The sequence below is a fragment of the Cyprinus carpio genome, chromosome A3 (assembly GCF_018340385.1).
Source record: "Cyprinus carpio isolate SPL01 chromosome A3, ASM1834038v1, whole genome shotgun sequence".
Taxonomy (NCBI): Eukaryota; Metazoa; Chordata; class Actinopteri; order Cypriniformes; family Cyprinidae; genus Cyprinus; species Cyprinus carpio.
In genome coordinates this window covers 8,629,755-8,649,033 of record NC_056574.1, presented here as the reverse complement: position 1 = coordinate 8,649,033, position 19,279 = coordinate 8,629,755, and the positions used below count along the sequence as shown (strand labels likewise).

The window sequence follows — 19,279 nt, the reverse complement described above, 5'->3', positions numbered from 1 at the left end:
AATTTTAGTGAAGATGATCGAGCAGAACCTGTTCAAGAACGGCTGTTAAACGACATTTCAGAATGGTATGTTTTTTTTTTTGTTTGTTTGTTGTTGTCTCATACTTTTTAGATACGTTGTTATTTAATTGGACTAATTATCATAGTTGATGTTTAATTTATAACAATAATAAGTGTTTGTCTATTAACAAAAGTGTATTCAAGAACCTTTTTATTTAAAAAAATATATATATTTTATTAGGTGTACATGTAATAACTGTGCAAAAATGCCAACTGAAGAGGAAAACATCTGCTGCAAAGAAATACAGAAGGTAGTGTAATAAGCTAGTACCAATATTATGAATAACGTGTTAATAGTTCTGTATAATCCTTTTTTCATATTTAAAAGGCGAACATGGGTTAATTGTACAGTATGTACTCATTGTCTTACATTACTGTTTAGGTTGTAAAACGAATGATGGAGGTTCCAGACCCTCCAACATGTATGGTTGAGCATCCAGGTTTTGAACCAAACTGCTTAAATCCATATACTTTACAAAAATATCAATAATATTTACAGAGCCGACTATGGACCAGTGAGACGCCGAAATGAAGAGGACTAAGTATTTATTAAATTTTCTGAAATTATGTTGTGTAAAATAATATAAATAAAAGACAACAGATACAAAATAGATTTACACAAGACATGTTATTCAAAGACAAAAACTATCAAAATATAAATTTTTATCAAAAATATTTTCACATCACATACACGTTCCAATATACCACTGGTTTTATATACAATATTTAGGTTTTCTATTCCTGCTATAGGCGTTTCCGTTATCTGGCCTATCACAGCTTTGTCAGCTGGTGCTGGGGCTACCTAGGACGTAGTGTGAGGGTTGTCATCCCATCACGTGTTGTTAACCGGATCCGCCTACAGTTTCCTGATCCAGCGGGACAGTATGTTGGGTTCCGGCCACCCCTCGACTGAATCGTGACACACGGTGGGCAATCACCTCTTCTTTGGAGGGTTTTTTCAAACTGTGATGACAGAGAAGGTGGAATGGGGATTGCGTGCAGCTCTTCCGCATATGGCTTGGGGTCCATGAAGACTTTATGTATCAGAAGGCTCATAAGGTCATCGACATAGTCCTGTAACAAAACAGAATACTGAGTCACTCTATGGTTTTTACATAATTACTGATAAATAATCGATCCTTTGTTTTATAATTAAACATTTGTGTAATATTTATAAATATTTTTTGTAAGCTTATATTTATTTTATTATAGTTTTTTTATATTATTGTTAATAAAACATATTTTACAACTTACTGTATGTTGGTTCTATTTTCACTGGCTTTGCTGTGCATTCCCCTTTTTTGGACTTTGGAAAAAAATGAACTTATACACAGCCTGTCCTTCAGTGTTGTGCCTGCTCACGGTTAGCATTTTCATTATAGTGCATTGCTGCAAAGATACAGCCTGTAATCATTGCACAATCCATAAAATATAAAATGATTAGTAGACTGTATTGACAAATAAACAAACAATTCAGAATAAGAGACAAATGTTTCATCAATTATAATGGTTTCTTTCTTGCAAGAAAGGCTCACAGTCGCACAGTCAGTCAAGAGAATGTGAGAGTGCTCGCCAAGATGGGAGGCTTTCTACCTCTTTATATCTCTGCTACTCATAACATAGATAACATAGGGCAACAGGCAAGGCTCCTAACCTATTGAACCTTTTTCTTTCTGCCTTATTAGGAAAGAACATTATTTATTATAGGGAAAGATCATTAATATTAATAAAATAAATGAATAAAAAAAAAAATTTCCATAACAATTGTTAGAAACAATGTTTATAAATATCACTGAATATGTCAAAGATTATTACCTGCACAACATTCCAATGAAAGGGAAAAAAATCACATTCTTTGGGGCAAAACGCAAAATCAGACTGTGGAACGCCTCCAGTGATGATGTCTGAAAGTGGTGGCTGAGCTTTTCTATATCCTTGAGAAACTCTCTTGTTGAATAAAAGCTTTTCCACTTTATGGAGCGCTATTGATCCTGTAACCAAACAGATAAAATAATATGAAGAAAATCTCAATTTTACCAGTTTACTGTCATTTTATTGTCATTTGTCTCTCTATACAGTCATACCTGGTTGGAACCATTTTTTTGGATCCCTGGAAACTTTGTCTGGGTGTTCACACTTGGGGAAGAGGTGGTTATCATGAACATGTACAATTTGTATGTGGTTCTGCAGTGAATTCCACTTCGCCACCTTTTCTGGCCCAGACTCAGAGGAAATCGCACTCCAGTAAACATGGTTTTTGATGCTGTGCAACCATTTTTTCAGCACCTCGCAGTCCTTCATTTTTGAAAGTTTGTCAAGTTTCTTAGATAAACCTATACAACGTAAATTTTTTGTTGTACAATCATTATTTCAAGATAATCAAATTACCCCAAAAATAAAAATTTACAAGTTAGGTTGAACAGTTAAACACAATTAATTTAACAAGAATCAACTTTGTATTTGATTAATAATACAAAGATAATTAAATTACCTTTCTCAAAGTGCCACACGTCATAGAACTGAGTGATATTGCGGTCCCTCAGGTACTTCTGAATCTGCGGATGGCGATCGGTGACTATGTAGTCAACAGCTAAACCATTAGACTCCAGCTTATCGAGACAACGCTTCAATCCTTCCTTTTCCATATGATAACTGCCACCAACCTCGTTGCTCTGTTGTTGGGTACACATTTCAAATGTAAGAGTATAAACAATAACAGATTAAAGAAAAAAAAAAAAAAAATTTTTTTTTTTTTAAATGCTTAGGAATTACTAACCTGAACTAATTGAAGATCCAGAATTTCCATGTGCATAATGGTGTAGCTGCCAAATTTGGCTGAGTGTCCTATTGTAAACATCAATCATATATAGAACATCACTGAGAACATCAGGATCATAATATTTTAGGAAAACTCAAAGACTATAAAAATAAACAGCGTGAATTTTTTATATACTTTAAATGTACCTGGCGTGTCAGCACGCGTATCTCAGCCACAGCAACATTTCCTCCTCTCTTGCAGCTGTCTTATCAGATTCAGTTGATCTTGGTTCCACTTGTGTATTATGGTAGGCTCAATGAAATTCCTGGCATGAATCCCTAAAAGTTACAAAATGCATCATCTGGAGCTTAATGGCCTTGAAAATCTATTAACATAGAAATCAAATAACATTGATACAGTACATACATACTGAAACAACAATACTTTTTTTGTGAATTTTATTGTAATTGTAATACCTTCTCTAGTTGTTTGAAAGATCCACCGGTAAAATACGTTGCAGCAGATAATAGCAGGTTTCCAAGTGGGGTACTCCCTACAATGGGCTGGCTCTGCCACTGTCTGTGGTAGTTACACTTTTCACAAAGCTGGGTGAATGCAACAAAAGTCCCCCTTCGTCTGCTGTGGACAACACACTTTGTCTTACAAACTGGGACAGGACACAAACAGCTCTCGAAGACAGCTTTCAAAAACAATGTATTTGTTATCGCTGGTGGTCGGGTTGTGGATCTATCCTAAGGCAATATAAAAAGAATAAATATTAGGAAGTGGCTTTCATGTATATATATTTTTAAACACAAATTTGTTGGTTTAAAAATGTGTGTGTAAATATGTATTTATATCTTACGCCAATTCTGATTCTTCAGTGACAACAGAATCTGGGTTATATGTGGAATCATTGGGTTCGACATTTAATTTTCTGATTCTTCTTCCTCATCTAACACCAGACGAGGGTCTCTTGCTGGGCCTGAAGACTGAGCCCCTTACTGGTGTTGAAGACAGCTGCACATCAGGAAACATGTCAGTTGTTTGGGTGCCCACATCATGACCATAATATGTTTCCTTAATGCCTAAAAGTACAAAAAGGAAAAGGAAAAAAATACAATTACGCATAACCATCTGTCATGCTATTGCATTTTTTTTTACAGTGAGAAACATAAGCCACTTTCTAATACACCTAATTTTCAGTAGCCGGTATAACAATTATAATAAAAAAACAATATGTACTAGTACTGCAAATGATAAAGTAACACAAACACATTTAATGTCTGTATTTAATACCTTTGCTCCTATGTAGTGGGGAACTCTTGGGAACTCGAACCCTGCTGAGATGTGTCTGTAAGAAATAATGACAATATGTAATCAATGATCAAATTACAGCTTAAAACATACATTTGACATGTAAAAGAGTGGAAAAAAACGAATTACTGGATAATAATCATTAGACCACAAAAAAAAAAGCTTCATAAGCAAGAATTTCGTATAATTGTTCTAACAAATTATATTACAGTCCTCAAAAGAGATTTTTTTTAAAAAATTTTTTTAAAAGACTGCGGATCAATAGTAATCGCTACTGAATGGAACCGTTACTGTTTGTATTTTAGAAACGATAATAGCCAAAATATCTGTCGCAAGAACTATTAACCCAAAACGAACACTAAACATTGGCTTTACTACAGTAGACAAATCAAACACAGAACCATGTTTAGCATGCCTGCAGAAAAACAAACATGTAGATAAACAATACATAAAAGCTCTAATCAAAGAATAATATACACTAATTCCAAGTTCGCTGTTGAGATTAAAAAAAAAAAAAAAAGTTTGTAACGTTAGGTGTTTGTCGGATAACGTTAAGTATGAAATGAGCATTTTAACAAACTGGTTTGCAGAGTAAAACAGCGTTGTCATTTGTTCACTTTCTTGCTACAACGTACAATTAACAAAATACAAAATATCACAGTAAAACCACATCGACGAAAAATAAATCATACTTACAGGTTGTGGCCCGTAAACAGCTTCTGTTTTTAAAGTTGGGAACTGCTCCATCTTTCAGGACAAGCCGTTTGTGGCAAATCCTGCATTGAACTCGCAAAGATGTGTGGAAGCTTTCCTCCGTAAAAATGTGCAGCACAGAGAGCGAGATTTGGGTAACAATAATTATGAGGGGGACGCGAGTTAAAAAATTAATTTTAACCATTGATCCCTAACTTCCCCCATCCTTAGGAAGGCTGAACAAAGTGGACCCTGCAATCCGGATGAAAATAACGGAGTTTCATCGGCATGCGAACACGCACAACGACACTCCAGCCCCTACTAACTGTCCAAGTAACGTGGCCAAAAGTTTTGAGAATTACATTAAATATTCGTTTTGCAAAAAGGTTTGCTGCCAATACGTAAACTGCGTTTTAGATCTTTGTTTCAATTGTGTCTGTGATGTACTGACATATAATTACAAGCACTTCATACGTTTCAAAGACTTTTTATCGACAATTACATGACATTTATGCAAAGAGTCAGTATTTGCAGTGTTGGCCCTTCGTTTTCAGGACCTCTGCAATTCGACTGGGCATGCTCTCAATCAACTTCTGGGCCAAATCCTGACTGATAGCAACCCCATTCTTTCATAATAAACTTCTTGGAGTTTGTCAGAATTAGTGGGTTTTTGTTTGTCCACCCGCCTCTTGAGGATTGACCACAAGTTCTCAATGGGATTAAGATCTGGGGAGTTTCCAGGCCATGGACCCAAAATTTCAACATTCTGGTCCCCGAGCCACTTAGTTATCACTTTTGCCTCATGGCACGGTGCTCCATCGTTCTGGAAAAATGCATTGTTCTTCACCAAACTGTTGTTGGGTTGTTGGAAGAAGTTGCTGTTGGAGGGTGTTTTGGTACCATTCTTTATTCATGGCTGGGTTTTTGGGGCAGAATTGTGAGTGAGCCCACTCCCTTGAATGAGAAGCAACCCCACACATTGAATGGTGTCAGGATGCTTTACTGTTGGCATGACACAGGACTGATGGTGTAGCGCTCACCTTTTCTTCTCCGGACAAGCCTTTTTCCAGATGCCCCAAACAATCGGAAAGGGGCTTCATCTGAGAATATGACTTTGCCCTAGTCCTCAGCAGTCCATTCACTATACTTTCTGCAGAAGATCAATCTGTCCCTGATGTTTTTTTGGAGAAAAGTGGCTTCTTTGCTTCCCTTCTTGACACCAGGCCATCTTCCAAAAGTCTTCACCTCACTGTGCGTGCAGATGCGCTCACACCTGCCTGCTGCCCTTCCTGAGCAAGCTCTGCACTGGTGGCACTCCCGATCCCGCAGCTGAATCCTCTTTAGGAGACGATCCTGGAGCTTGCTGGACTTTCTTGGACGCCCTGAAGCCTTCTTTACAAGAATTGAACATCTTTCCTTGAAGTTCTTGATGAACCTATAAATTGTTGATTTAGGTGCAATCTTATTAGCCACAATATCCTTGCCTGTGAAGCCATTTTTATGCAACGCAATGATGGCTGCACGCGTTTCTTTGCAGGTCACCATGGTTAACACATGGAAGAACAATGATTTCAAGCATCACCCTTCTTTTTAACATGTCAAGTCTGCCATTCTAACCCAATCAGCCTGACATAATGATCTCCAGCCTTGTGCTCGTCAACATTCTCACCTGAGTTAACAAGATGATTACTGAAATGATCTCAGCTGGTCCTTTAATGACAGCAATGAAATGCAGTGGAAAGGTTTTTTTGGGATTAAGTTAATTTTCATGGCAAAGAAGAACTATGCAATTCATCTGATCGCTCTTCATAACATTCTGGAGTATATGCAAAGTGCTATTATAAAAACTTAAGCAGCAACTTTTCCAATTTCCAATATTTATGTAATTCTCAAAACTTTGGCCACGACTGTATACCCAACAACTCTCTTCACCACAGCATATATAAATGGCTCGCCCCCCCACACTAGCTAAAGTTAGACAAGTGAAATCGTGTTTTACCACACCTTTAAAAAATTAAGACGCGTGAATATTTTGAGTAATGTTTTCAGCTTCGTGTTCTCAAACACCATTTTTCATAATTCTACAGATTGGTCCTACAAATTCTGTGTAGAAATAGCCCCATACCTAAAACTCACTAGTAATAATCAGCAAATTAGTTTGAGGCAAACATTTGCAGTTAATAGTTAGTTAGTTAGTTAGTTAGTTAATAGTGAGAATTGGTCCCTAAAACTAAAGTGTGATCAATAAGTTTAATTCAGTAATAAGTCTGTTTCATCCACAAAATATGTATGTTGTGTATTCATATACTTTTGTGTATATCTTAGGGTTGTGTAAGTTTAATTTTAGTTATGTGTTCACAAATTATTATTGTATTGTGTTGTCTGAATGCCTGTTTTCTCGTTCTTTATTTTACGGAATCTTCTTCAGATCACGATCGACTACAGAATAAACACAATAACACAGTCAACTTACAGGATGAACACACAATACTACAGGATGAGAAGAGAAGACTAATCCAGAATGAGAAGAGAATACTACAAATGGTGAATTTTCCTATCTTTATTACCATGTCGGCCTCTACAACTGTTTTTGTTAATCTGTGTGTATCATTAATTTGGTGTATATCTTGGATCTTTTTTTGAAATGGTCGCACCAGTTTATTCAGATACTTTTATGGCACCCGACACCAACATCTACATATTTAGAGTCGGATATTCAGAAGTACACAGCGGTCCTTGGTTACTGAATATTAAGTGTGGTACCACAAGAACAGAGCATTATATGCACTCAGAGAGAAGAACTTAAAAAAAAAAAAAAAAAAAAAAGATAAGGACTTTTGTTTTTACGACATCCTCCAACATAAAACCCCCCCCTCGGGCGCCGCGATGTCGATAACATCTCAGCCCTCGTGACATTTATTACACCTTCGAGATGATCCAGAGACACTCTCGTGAGCATCAAAGGAAAGACAACACCCGCCCTTTTTAATCACAGCACGACGACATTCCAGACACACACACACACACACACACACCCACACGAGCATTTCTGGCTCACACATGAACACTTTTGATAAACTACCTCTAAATGTATTAAATGTATCTCTTTATGTGCTTAGATGTCTTCACGTGATATAGTGGAATAGATATAATGTTTACTGTGTGTTTAATCAAACTTTATATGCCTGTAGTTAGGAACAACTCTGTATCTCTGTATCCCTGACTCGCAAAGTTATAGTTTATGGTGTCTGTATGATCGTAGAAACCCGACTGTGACGAATCTCAACGGCAAATTACAAAAAGATGCATTGTTTCAGAAGTACAATCTTTCTGAGGAAAAATGTGTAATTTTGTCATCGCCATAAATTAGACCAGTGGGCGGAAATCAGCAGACAAAGAAGATTTTTCCCGCCTCAGTTTCTCACACCTCATTGGTTCATAAGGTGACATAGGTGTGAACCAACCTTTCAATAAAAACAAAAGAAAACCCTTGCTCGTGGCATTCCGCCAGAGAAAGAGGGGGGTTTCCCAGTTCGCGATCGGACTTCTCAAGAAGTCCCTCCGTTTGTTCTTCTTTTTACTTTTTCGTTTTATCTTAGTTTTTCTTTATTGTCTTCTGATATTTGACTTCGTTCAATTGTCCTCACGAGCCAAACGAACTTAAGTCTAATCATCTTTTGGCAAAGTTTACATTCGCGTTAACCACGAACTCACGCATCATCAGCTCCGGAACGGACAACGCAGAAGCTACAACAACGGACAATTTGAGCTCAGCTACACACAAGAGCCAGATCAAAGCAAGTACTTTCTTATATCGCAACTTAAAAATTGCTGTTTAAGGTTGTCTAGGCTATTCCACTTTTGTGAAATTATCCAATGACTTGGAGTCTCTCGCAAAGTTAACTGTTTGAAAATTGTCACTCTGAGATCTGCCTTCCCTCTTTCTCTCTCTCTCTTTCTCTCTCTCTCTTTCTCTCTCTCTCTTTTCCTCTCTATCTCATTACTATTTTCGTTTGATTATCTTGTTTAAATTGTATTGTTTGTTTTGCTATATACTCATATTTACTCTGTGTGAATTGTAGTTATGTACTCTTTAGTCCGCTTTTATTAAATACAATAATTTGCTTTAATTGAACCGTTTTATTGCTCATCAAGATCGAAGTCCCTGAATCGTGTGATCTAAGTTACAAGCTTTGTTTTCTAGTAATTACTATTCAGTAATCTAAATACTACAGACACAGAAAATATTGTTCTTCCTGATCAGAAGATTAATATTTCTTGGAGTTTGTAAGAAGGGTATTTTTATTGATATTTGATAAGGGAGTCTAGCATCCAGTTCGCGGGACGAACAGATTGTCTAGATAACTTACATTAATTCTAGTAAAGATTACCTTTAAATGATTAAATATTCCCTCTTTGGGTAATTTAATATTTGTAAGCAATAAGCACATCATATTCATAGACTCATGAATATTCACTTCATTTGAGTTAATTATTCCCCAGAAAGTGATTGTTGCTACATATTTTATGGTGGAGAATATTTTGGGCAGCGTTCAAACTTTGTTTTTGGTGAGCAATATTCATATTCATATTCATGCGTATTTTTGGATGTTAATATTATGCATGCGCATTTTTGAATTGTGAGTTAAGTCGCGCTTCGAGCAAACTCATTCGGCACAAAAGCCAGCTGTTCAGCACATTAACAGTTTCTAAAAAGAAAACCCATAGTCACTGTTATTTTTAATGAAAGTACACTGCAGTATGATGTTAAAAGTCTCCTGTTAAGAAAGACCAAGATCTCTGCAGTGCAGTGAGAACATTTTAATATTAATAACCCGCCTATTAAAGACGAAGAAATCTCTTTTTTTAGGACGAGACGTAAATCTGATCAGAGCGAAGTTCCTTTGTTTCAGTCGTTAAAAGGCCTTGTAATTACTTGTATCGTTATTGAATTCGTGGTGAACCACAGTGATATTCAAAAATAAACGATAAATCTCCTGGTCTAAAAATTGGCTTAGCTACCCGATTTTAAACCTAAAACATTTAAATCATAAGTGCTATTTTGATAAATGTGTATGGGAGTGCAACAGACGGACAATTCCTGTTGTTCACATTTGCGTGTTTTTGCAGCGAAGAAATCCTGCCTCACGCTCTTGTGTAATATAGCACCGCAAAGGTCCTAAAACCTTTGTCTGTTTGTTTAGTTGTGATTTTGACGCAGAAAATCAGCCCGACAAACGCTCAGATTCTAAATCACATTGAGGTTGTCTGTAATTCCGCTGACTAAACACCAGAGGGCGTCCTTTACGTGTTTAGAAGTCTCAAATTACGCCCCGCCTTCTGATTTCAGCCTGCGTGAGTGCAATTACGCCATCTCGTGGCCGTTTCAGATAATGCACTCTTACTGCTTATTTTAAATTTCACTGTGGTTGTTGAATTAGCCTGTCTAAATTCTCAATAATTATTTGCATTTACAGCTTTGCTCGTGCTAATATTATTTTATGTTAGACAAATTTTCCTGCCTTTGACTGTTTACATTTACTTTGAGTTTGGTTCGAACATGATTTGAATTAAAATTTAATTGTTTAATAGTGTAAATTAAATGTCTCAGGTCAACCACTGATTGACCCACTTAGAAGGAAGTGAGCCATCTAGTGGCTGTCTCCTGTTAAGTCGGTTCACAGCGTTCAGCTCTCTGACCTCTCTCTTTTCAATTCTGTTTTGAATTGCATGTTTCTACTCTTACCCTTTTGATTATTTCATAATTATTAATGATACCTGGCTGTTATCATTGGTTATTATAGGATATTATTCAGATTTTCCTTTTAACTTCTTCTTACATGCATATTTTAAATTTCAATTTAAACCAGTTTTGAATTTTTAATTTGAATTAAGTTTTCTGCTCACCTGGTGAAGCACAGAGAGGGAGTATGCCCCCTTGTGGTGAAAACCAGCTACTACGTCCTCCTCCTGTGTTCCATACTGTCTTTTCCTCTTTTTGATTTTTATTCTGTTTCTTCTCTCTCTTTTGGATTAGGTTATTTTGGATAATTACCATCATTATCATAACTACCTTTTTGTTTTATCATAATTAGGTACAGCTGTTGCCTTTAATTTCTACATATATATTCACTCAGTTGATGTTAAACAAAACAAATCTTAATTCACTTTAAGTTTCCTTTGTACATCCTTTGTGTATTTGATTGTGGAACTCCCTTAGTGACTGGACAGTCATCTCAGGTTTCCAGTGAGCAAGGGGGTCGACCAGCGTTACCAATACTGGCTGTGAGTGAACCCGGTTTCTCTTATCTCTGTCCGTCGTTGCGGTCCGCAGTAAGACCTCAGCAATTTGGCACTCCAAGGGTAGTCAATCAGTCCAGCCGACACAAACAACGCAATTTTCTGGGACCAGTACCTAAACCGGGGCCTAAAAAGGGGCCACTCTCTTTCGAGAGGGTTCTAGGGAAAAGCCCAATTTTGCAGTGCTGTCTGGCGGTTGACACCTTGGTGTTGCCAGGTTGTGTTAAAAGTCACAAGCTGTTTGAGAGGGCGCAGCGCGACACAGAGTAACGGAGGGCCGGGGACACTGCAGTTGAGTGTTTGGGAGCGCCAGGGAGACTGCCCGCGCTGCTGGTTTCCACCTGAGCGACATCAGTTCACCCAGGTGAACCAAATGTGATAAAACCCATCCACTTATTATAAGGCACAGAATATTAGATATTCCCCCGGATATGTGTTAAGTGTTTGGTCCACTTTTCCTCTCTAAGCCACACCCTTTTACTAGGTCTCTTACTCCCATAGCCACACGTGCTGTAGGCCCTAGCAGAAACTCTTGCGAAAGGTAGAAGGTTTAGCCCCTTTATTTTCTTTCTAACACTTCCAGCGTTTGTATTCATTCCATTTCATTGCAGACCAATTTATTTGGTGTTTTGTTTTCACTGTGCTCTTTCCTATCTTCAGTTTTTTTTTTCTTTCCTTTTCATGCTGTTGTGATCTTGTTTCTTACAGTTCACTGAGAGACCCCAAGGAGAGCTAAGTAGTAGAGCGACAACCGAACAGCCGGTGTCACCAGGTGACCCACGAGGCTACCACCTGTCAAAGTCTCTATTTTTGGCCGACCCGTAATTGAACCCGCCTAACTGTCTAACTGTCTGCATCAGTTAGCCGAAATTCTTATAGACGGCATAGCCCGTACGATAGCTCGTTAGCCAGAAAACAAACTTGCATTGGCCTCTTTGTGTGTGTGCTGTGTTTCTCTCGTCCGCAGTGAGCCAGGATGTCCCGTTCATCCAGTCCCGCAGTCCCTTGGGATCAGCTAGCGACATGGCTGGAAACGATGACGACCCCCTTCCTGCCCACGGACACCAGGGACCTGCATCACTTGAGCCAAAGACAACTGGACACTGAGATGGACCAGCTGATGGCACACGATCCGACGCAGAGTTACACCCACAAAGAACTCGCCAGGATCACCGGGACCCTAGCTCACCTCCTCATCGCCCAGGCACGGCTCAGCGAAAAGAGCTACCTCGACCTGGAGCAGGAAGCTGCAACTCTAAGACTTCAAGCGGAGGAAGCCCGGAAGCATCAGGCTCACACCCAGAGCCGTCTAGATAAGCTACTTCTCGAGACCCAAGACCAGCACGAGAAAGAGGATGCCACAGACCCAGGGCTACAGGAGGAAGTAGACAGACTTCAAAATGCCCTGGAGAATCTTCGTCTGGACACAGACCAAAGAGAACATTTGGAGAGAGAAGCCCGAGAGGGACTCGAGGCAAAGCTCTGACAAGCTGAAACCCTCCTTGAAAGGGCTGAGCCCTGAACTGAAAGAAAGAGATGCTAAAGCTAAGGCCTATGAAAATCACCTGAACATGGCCCGAGCTGAAATCCATGATCTTACACAGCATAAAAACTTTCTTAAAGATGAACTTGACATCGTTCACAGAGAACTGAAACATTCTTATAGACTGCAAAGTGAACAAAAAGAGGAAACACACTCCACAGAGTTTCCCCTGGCCAGTGGACCCAAGCCTTTCAGCCAAGAACTTAGAGCTGGAAAAGGGAGTGAAAGCCTGCTTTTCAAAATGTCACCAACCAGCCTGCACGAACCCCTGTCAGCAGCGGGGGAGGGAAAACCCTTCCAGAAAGTCCTGGTCACCGGCCACGGACACATGGCTCCCAAAGAACTGGAAAAGCTGGCTAGAAACATCCCTACGTTCAACCCAGATCCTGCAGGAGGCCATGACATTCACGCTTACTTACAAGACATAGACTTTCACTTACAAACTGTCGCCAACGTAACCACTTGGGACAAACTGTACCTGCTCAGAATTACGTCCAGTCGTGAGGTACGCAGTTTCTTAGACCGTCAACCAGAGACTGTCAAAACAGACTACCAGCAACTGCAAAAAGCTTTGGTGCGTGAATTCTCTGATCCAGAATCAGACCAAGGGTTAGTAACCGCAATGGACCTCAAGCAAGGTCGACTTGAAACCCCAACGAATTTCTATAACCGACTGCGACGTGCCTACTTCGGAGCACGAAATGAACCAGGCATGGAGGAAGACATTAACTTCCGAACTTTGTTTCTTCAAAACCTCCATCCTACTGTAAGCCATCATTTGGGAGTATTAGCTTGCCCGCGTAGCATGTCAACGCTACAGTTACGCGACTTAGCCCATAAGGCTTACACCAAACAAAAGACTGTGTCAGAAAAGACTGTAAACACCCAACTATTTGCCCTGTTTCTGAGTCCTATTCAGAGTTGACCCTAGAGGGCGCCCAACCGCACCACAGTTATAGACCCAACAACCGAGAGTCAAGACCGTTCCAAGCCAGCAGAGGGCAGCAGCGGGTCGTGGTGGTGCCCGTCCGAGGCAACAGAACGACCGCTCTGGAGGATCCTGGGACCGGCCTCGCCCCTCCCACAACCAAAAGGGGGGGGCCACCTGGGAAGCCAGCCGGCGACTCAGAAATAGCCGACCTACAGCCTCCAGAACACCAAGCCCAGGGAGCCGGGAGGGGGAACACTCTCAACGTGACGCTTGGAAGCTCAAGGCTGAACCCACATCTAACAAGGAAAGTGCAGCCACGTCCGAAGATGCAGAACTTCTGAATGTACTGAAAGAGTTCCTTAAAAAGAAACCTCACAAGGAAGACAAGAAGGATAAACCAGACACCGCATGACTAAACCTTATGCCTGAAACCAACACCCTTCCCGACGTCTCAGCAACTGAACCAAGCACCCAGAACACTGTTTTGCAACCACAAACTATTGAACTAGCTGTTGCATCATCAAACGACAGCAGCACCCACTCAGTCCAGGTGACGTCTGCACCTCCTGACCAAGAAAGCATCATCCCTCACACTGAGGTACCAGAAAGTGCTGTTTTGGTTATCTGTACCCACAACGAAACATACAAGACATACCATGACTGCTTATCGATCAACACACAAGCCCCAACACCAAAACTCCTGGGGAACCTGATCGAGAAGGGAGTGGCTCGGAAACTCTACCTAACTATCACCTTAGAAAAGGAAATGAGACTCGAAGCCCTTGTGGACACAGGCTCAGACCTCACGTTGATTTCGGCTGAACTATTTGATAAGCTCAAATTTGAAGCTCAAAGACAGAATCGAACTCTTAATTTCCACACTTGCGAGCTGAATGTACAGTCATACAGCCAAAATGACATCCAGCTTAGAAACGTAGCTCCCATCCACCTGACTATCGGTCCTATGAGTCTAGTACATCCTATTTATGTCTCACCAATGAACACTTATTCATTTCTCATCGGCAAAGACCTGCTAGATCGCTTTGAGCCTTTACTAGACTTCAAACAGCTGAAAGTCTGGGCTCAAGTGCGAGATCCTCTTCCCCTCCAGCCACACAGGTCGCCGGCGCCAGACTGTCAGGTCACCGAGGTCACGGGAACTCCCACAGAGCCAGACTGTCAAGTCACCGAGGTCACGGGAACTCCCACAGAGCCAGACTGTCAGGTCACAGAGGTCAAGGGAACCCCAGCAGTCAGCCATGGGTACGCAGCCTCAACTACAAGCCAAGGCTCAAGTTCGCTCCTCTGCACCTTCAAGGCCACCAAAGACTCTGATACCTACAGCCCCATGGTCAAGACCGAACTGCAGCTGCATGATGTAACCACAGCGGACATTATTCTGGCCATATGGGCAGACAACTCAGCCATTAGTCTCTCACTATACAACGCAATCATTGAGAAGACACCGGACCTTCCGTATGCCAGCAAGCGCACCCGTTTCCCCTTGAACCCACAACCATCCTCTATGGTGTCTGCCAGAGGAATCTGCGCTTTGTACGTGAAACGGAATTACCGGTGCCTGACTCATTATTTCCTGGTCGTTCCGGACCTGCCCCACGATGTTTACATTGGAGCAGACATCTTGATTCGCCTCAAGGCTCATGTGGACATCTTTAATGAAGTTGTATGGGCCCCATTGACTTTGCAGCCACGCGTTTCCATCAACCATGACAACCTCATGTCAGGACAGACCATCCCAGAGGTCTGCACCTTAGTCAACGAACAGGAAACGGTGGTACCAGCTTACACCAAAGGGGTCGCTATTCGGCTCAACATGCGATGTGGTCAAACCTTAAACCACACGCTGGGTTTCTTCCAACCTTCACCTGAATGTGTGGAACTCGGACTCACACTGGAAGCCACACCCCTCACTGAAGCGTCATCTCGTGTTGTCTACATCCTTTTCAACAACTGCACGGCAACTGACATCAACATTCCCAAGGCCTACCGGCTGGGATGGCTAGTGAGCCATGACTTTCATGACTTTGAACTTTTACTACCTGTCATTGGGCCCATTCCACCTGCACTGATACCCGAAGGGAGTACAGACAACACATTGTTCACTGCACCCTTCAAATTCATCGCCATCACATCTGTCATGTCAGTGACCAAAGACCAACTGAGCATAACACACCTAACTAAGAACCAAAACCTTGCAGTATACACAGTCTCCCACCAGAGCGTCGGTGAGACTGTTGAACCTACTACACCTCTCAATACCAAACTGACTGATGACACACCGACGGAGGAGCCTTACCCAGGTTTTGAATCTCAAGTGCAGCAAATTCTACAAGACGCTAATGAACTTGAGAGCGATACGGATCGTCAAGGACTCAGACAAGTTCTGTATAAGTTCAAAGAATCCTTTGCCAAAGACTCTTTAGACTGTGGTCTCAAGCCTCCACACGGTACGCATCCCTACGCACCCTGATGCTCCTCCCACTTTTGTCAAACAGTACAAGATTCCCATCGCCTCACATGAACCAGTGCAGGAGATCATCGAATCTATGCTTGAGAAAGGTGTCATCCGTCCATGCAACAGCACCTACTCAGCAGCCCCCATCTGGCCCGTCCTCAAACCTAACGGCAAATGGCGACCCACCATTGACTACAGGAAACTGAATCAACAGGTGCCACTGCTGTCACGATGGCCCATGACCCAGCTAGAACAAGAAATACCCGAATCAGAGGAGCCACAATCTTCTCTACACTTGATGTGGCCTCTGGATTCTGGACCATTCCGGTGCACCCGGAAGACCAACACAAGCTGGCGTTCACATTTGGCAACCGACAGTTCACCTTCAACAGGTGTCCGTTTGGCTACGCCAACTCACCAGCTGAATTCAACATCTTTCTGAACAAGGCCTGCCCAGATGCTAGAATGAGAGGTAACCTGATCTATGTAGATGATGTTCTCATGAAAAGTACAACGGTGGCCGACCACCTAAAAGAAATAAACTATGTTCTGAACCAATTATCCACCGCCGGAGCCAAGATCGCCCTCCACAAAGGACAATGGTGCCGAACTAAGGTTAACTACTACGTGGGCCTGCTCATCGGATCCCAAGGCATTGAACCACAGTCAAACCGTATTCATGCATTCAAAACATCAAGCCTCCCACAACATTCGCCCACATCAAGCCTCCCACTAAACGTCTCTGAGCTGCGGAGTTTTCTAGGGGTATGCAATTACTCTCGACAGTTCATCGAAAACTACTCAGACATTGCCAGACCTCTGACAGCTCTGCTAAAAAAAGACTGCCCTTTCGTCTGGTCGAAGGCTCAAGAACACGCCATGAAAGAACTAAAAAGACATTTATGCACAGCTCCATGTCTTGCTTACCCCGATCCACAGAAGGAATTTTACCTGGAAGCTGGGTTTTTCTGACCAATGTCTCAGTGCTGGCCTGTACCAACGGCATGACCAAGACAAGAAAGTGGTTGCCTATGCCAGCAAGACACTGCTTCCACCAGAGTGTAAGTTCTCAGACTGTGAAAAAGCTCTGCTCTGCACTGTATGGGCCATTCAGCGATTCTCCAATTACATTGGAGCACAAAAAGTTATCATAGAGACTTGCCATCAGCCAGTAATGTTCCTCAACAGCCAACGAATCCGAGATGGCGTGGTCACCAATTCACGCATAGCCACATGGTTAATGGCTCTCCAAGGACGCAATGTTGAGGCACGGTATGCATGCCAGAATCACAAGTCTGCACTGGGCAATGGCCTGGCTGCATGCCAAAACTGCTCTGATAACACACCTGCAGAAGCAATGGGCGTGCAAGAACCCCAACAGCAACAACCAACCTGTCACAGGTACTTTGAAGAGAATGCGTGTCAAGGCATGCTCACAGCCTATGTCGATGGATGCTCCTACAACCACGATGGCATCCTTAAGGCAGGTGCAGGAGTGCTGTGGGTCAACGACCAGCCGTGCCCCCCACAACACTTCAAATTAGGTCCCCAGTCTTCACAATATGCAGAAATAGCAGCCATTCTCATAACTCTGCAGATCGCATCAGCCCATGACATCAGAGAAATCCTCATCTGTACAGACTCTAACTATGCCAGACTCAGTTTTGTGTGCCACCTTCCAGGTTGGAAACAGAATGGTTTCAAAACGGCAAACAACAAGCCAGTCAAACACCAACACCTGTTCCAGGAATGTGATAACATCACAAAAACACACAATATAACTGTGTACTGGAAGAAGGTAAAAGGACACTCGAAGTTACCAGGTCTGGACAAAGACCTAAATGATCAAACTGACGCCCTCGCCAAAACAGGCGCACTACATGGGGAGGTGTGGTCACCCCCAGAACCCACACCCAGCCCCAATGTTGCAGTGTTAACCCGCAGCAAACGACCTTCACCTGTGGCAGTGCCCGCCTCACAGCCACTATCGCTAACTCCACAGATTTCCAACAACGACATTGCAGATATGCAAGCCTCTGACACTGCCATAAAGACAATTCTTAACCACCTCTCTGACCCCTCCAACCACCCTATCACTCAGGCTGAGCTCACTGATGACTCGTGCCTCCGACACCTATATAACACCAGACACATGCTGCGCGTACAGGGCGACATTCTGTGGTTTGCACCTGATGACAGCACAGCGCCACGGCTCGTGGTGCCACGATGCCAAAGGGGGGGTACTACTAATGTACGCCCACGACACACCATGTGCTGGACACCACGGTACCAGAGCCACGTATGACACACTGACACAGGTGGCATTTTGGCCCGGCATGCAGCAAGATGTGGCAGAGTACGTCAGAGAATGTCTTGTGTGCTGCCAGTTCACACCAGCAAACCCAAACCACAGAGCCCCACTGCAACGCAGAGGGATCACGTTCCCGTGGTCAGACCTTCAAATTGACTGGGTAGGACCCCTGCCCAGGTCAACAAGAGGCAACAAGTACTTTCTCACTGTGGTGTGCCAGTTTACCAAGTGGGTAGAGTGTCTGCCAGCACCCAATGACACTGCCCAAACCACGGCATACCTCCTGATGAACCATATCTTCTCCCGGTTCGGATTGCCACTGAGAGTCAACTCAGACAGAGGTACCCACTTCACGGCCGAGATCATGCAACAGATCTGGAAATGCCTAGGTGTACAAGCTAAACTTCACATCAGCCACCATCCAATCGCATCCGGCCAGGTAGAGAGATCGAACCGAGCGGTGGTCGCCATGCTTAAAAAGTATGTGTCTGCTAACCAGAAAGACTGGGATGTGAAACTACCCCTTGTGCTGATGGCCATCAGAGCCACCCCGCAGGAATCAACACGGGTGTCCCCTTTTGAACTCATGACTGGGCGGCAGATGACACTGCCACTACACTTGCTGTATCAACCAGGAGACTCCAACCTTGTCACTGCTTACACCACATTCCAGTATCTTGACGAGCTCCATAGACACTTGAAAACAACTTTTGCTTTTGCCCAGCAACACCTGCAAAAAAGCGCTGAAGGCCAGAAAGCATATTACGACCGGAAAGCATCACACCAAGAACTAAATGTGGGCGACAGGGTCTTGTATTACAGCTTCACCCCGCCAACTCAGACGGGCCCCCAGCGGCTGTCAAAGAAATTCCTACCACACTGGACGGGACC

The 19,279-nt window shown here is 42.3% G+C and overlaps 1 protein-coding gene and 1 pseudogene across 1 annotated transcript in view; both read left to right on the top strand.

The window, feature by feature from the left end:
* LOC122134487 (butyrophilin-like protein 3) overlaps window positions 1–7,342 on the top strand; it is a 62,825-nt gene extending 55,483 nt beyond the window's left edge. The window contains exon 6 of the mRNA XM_042732335.1: window positions 7,256–7,342. Within this exon, the coding sequence (XP_042588269.1) occupies window positions 7,256–7,342 (87 nt within the window). The remainder of the gene's footprint in view (window positions 1–7,255) is intronic.
* LOC122138666 overlaps window positions 1–19,279 on the top strand; it is a 76,953-nt pseudogene that overhangs the window by 14,301 nt on the left and 43,373 nt on the right.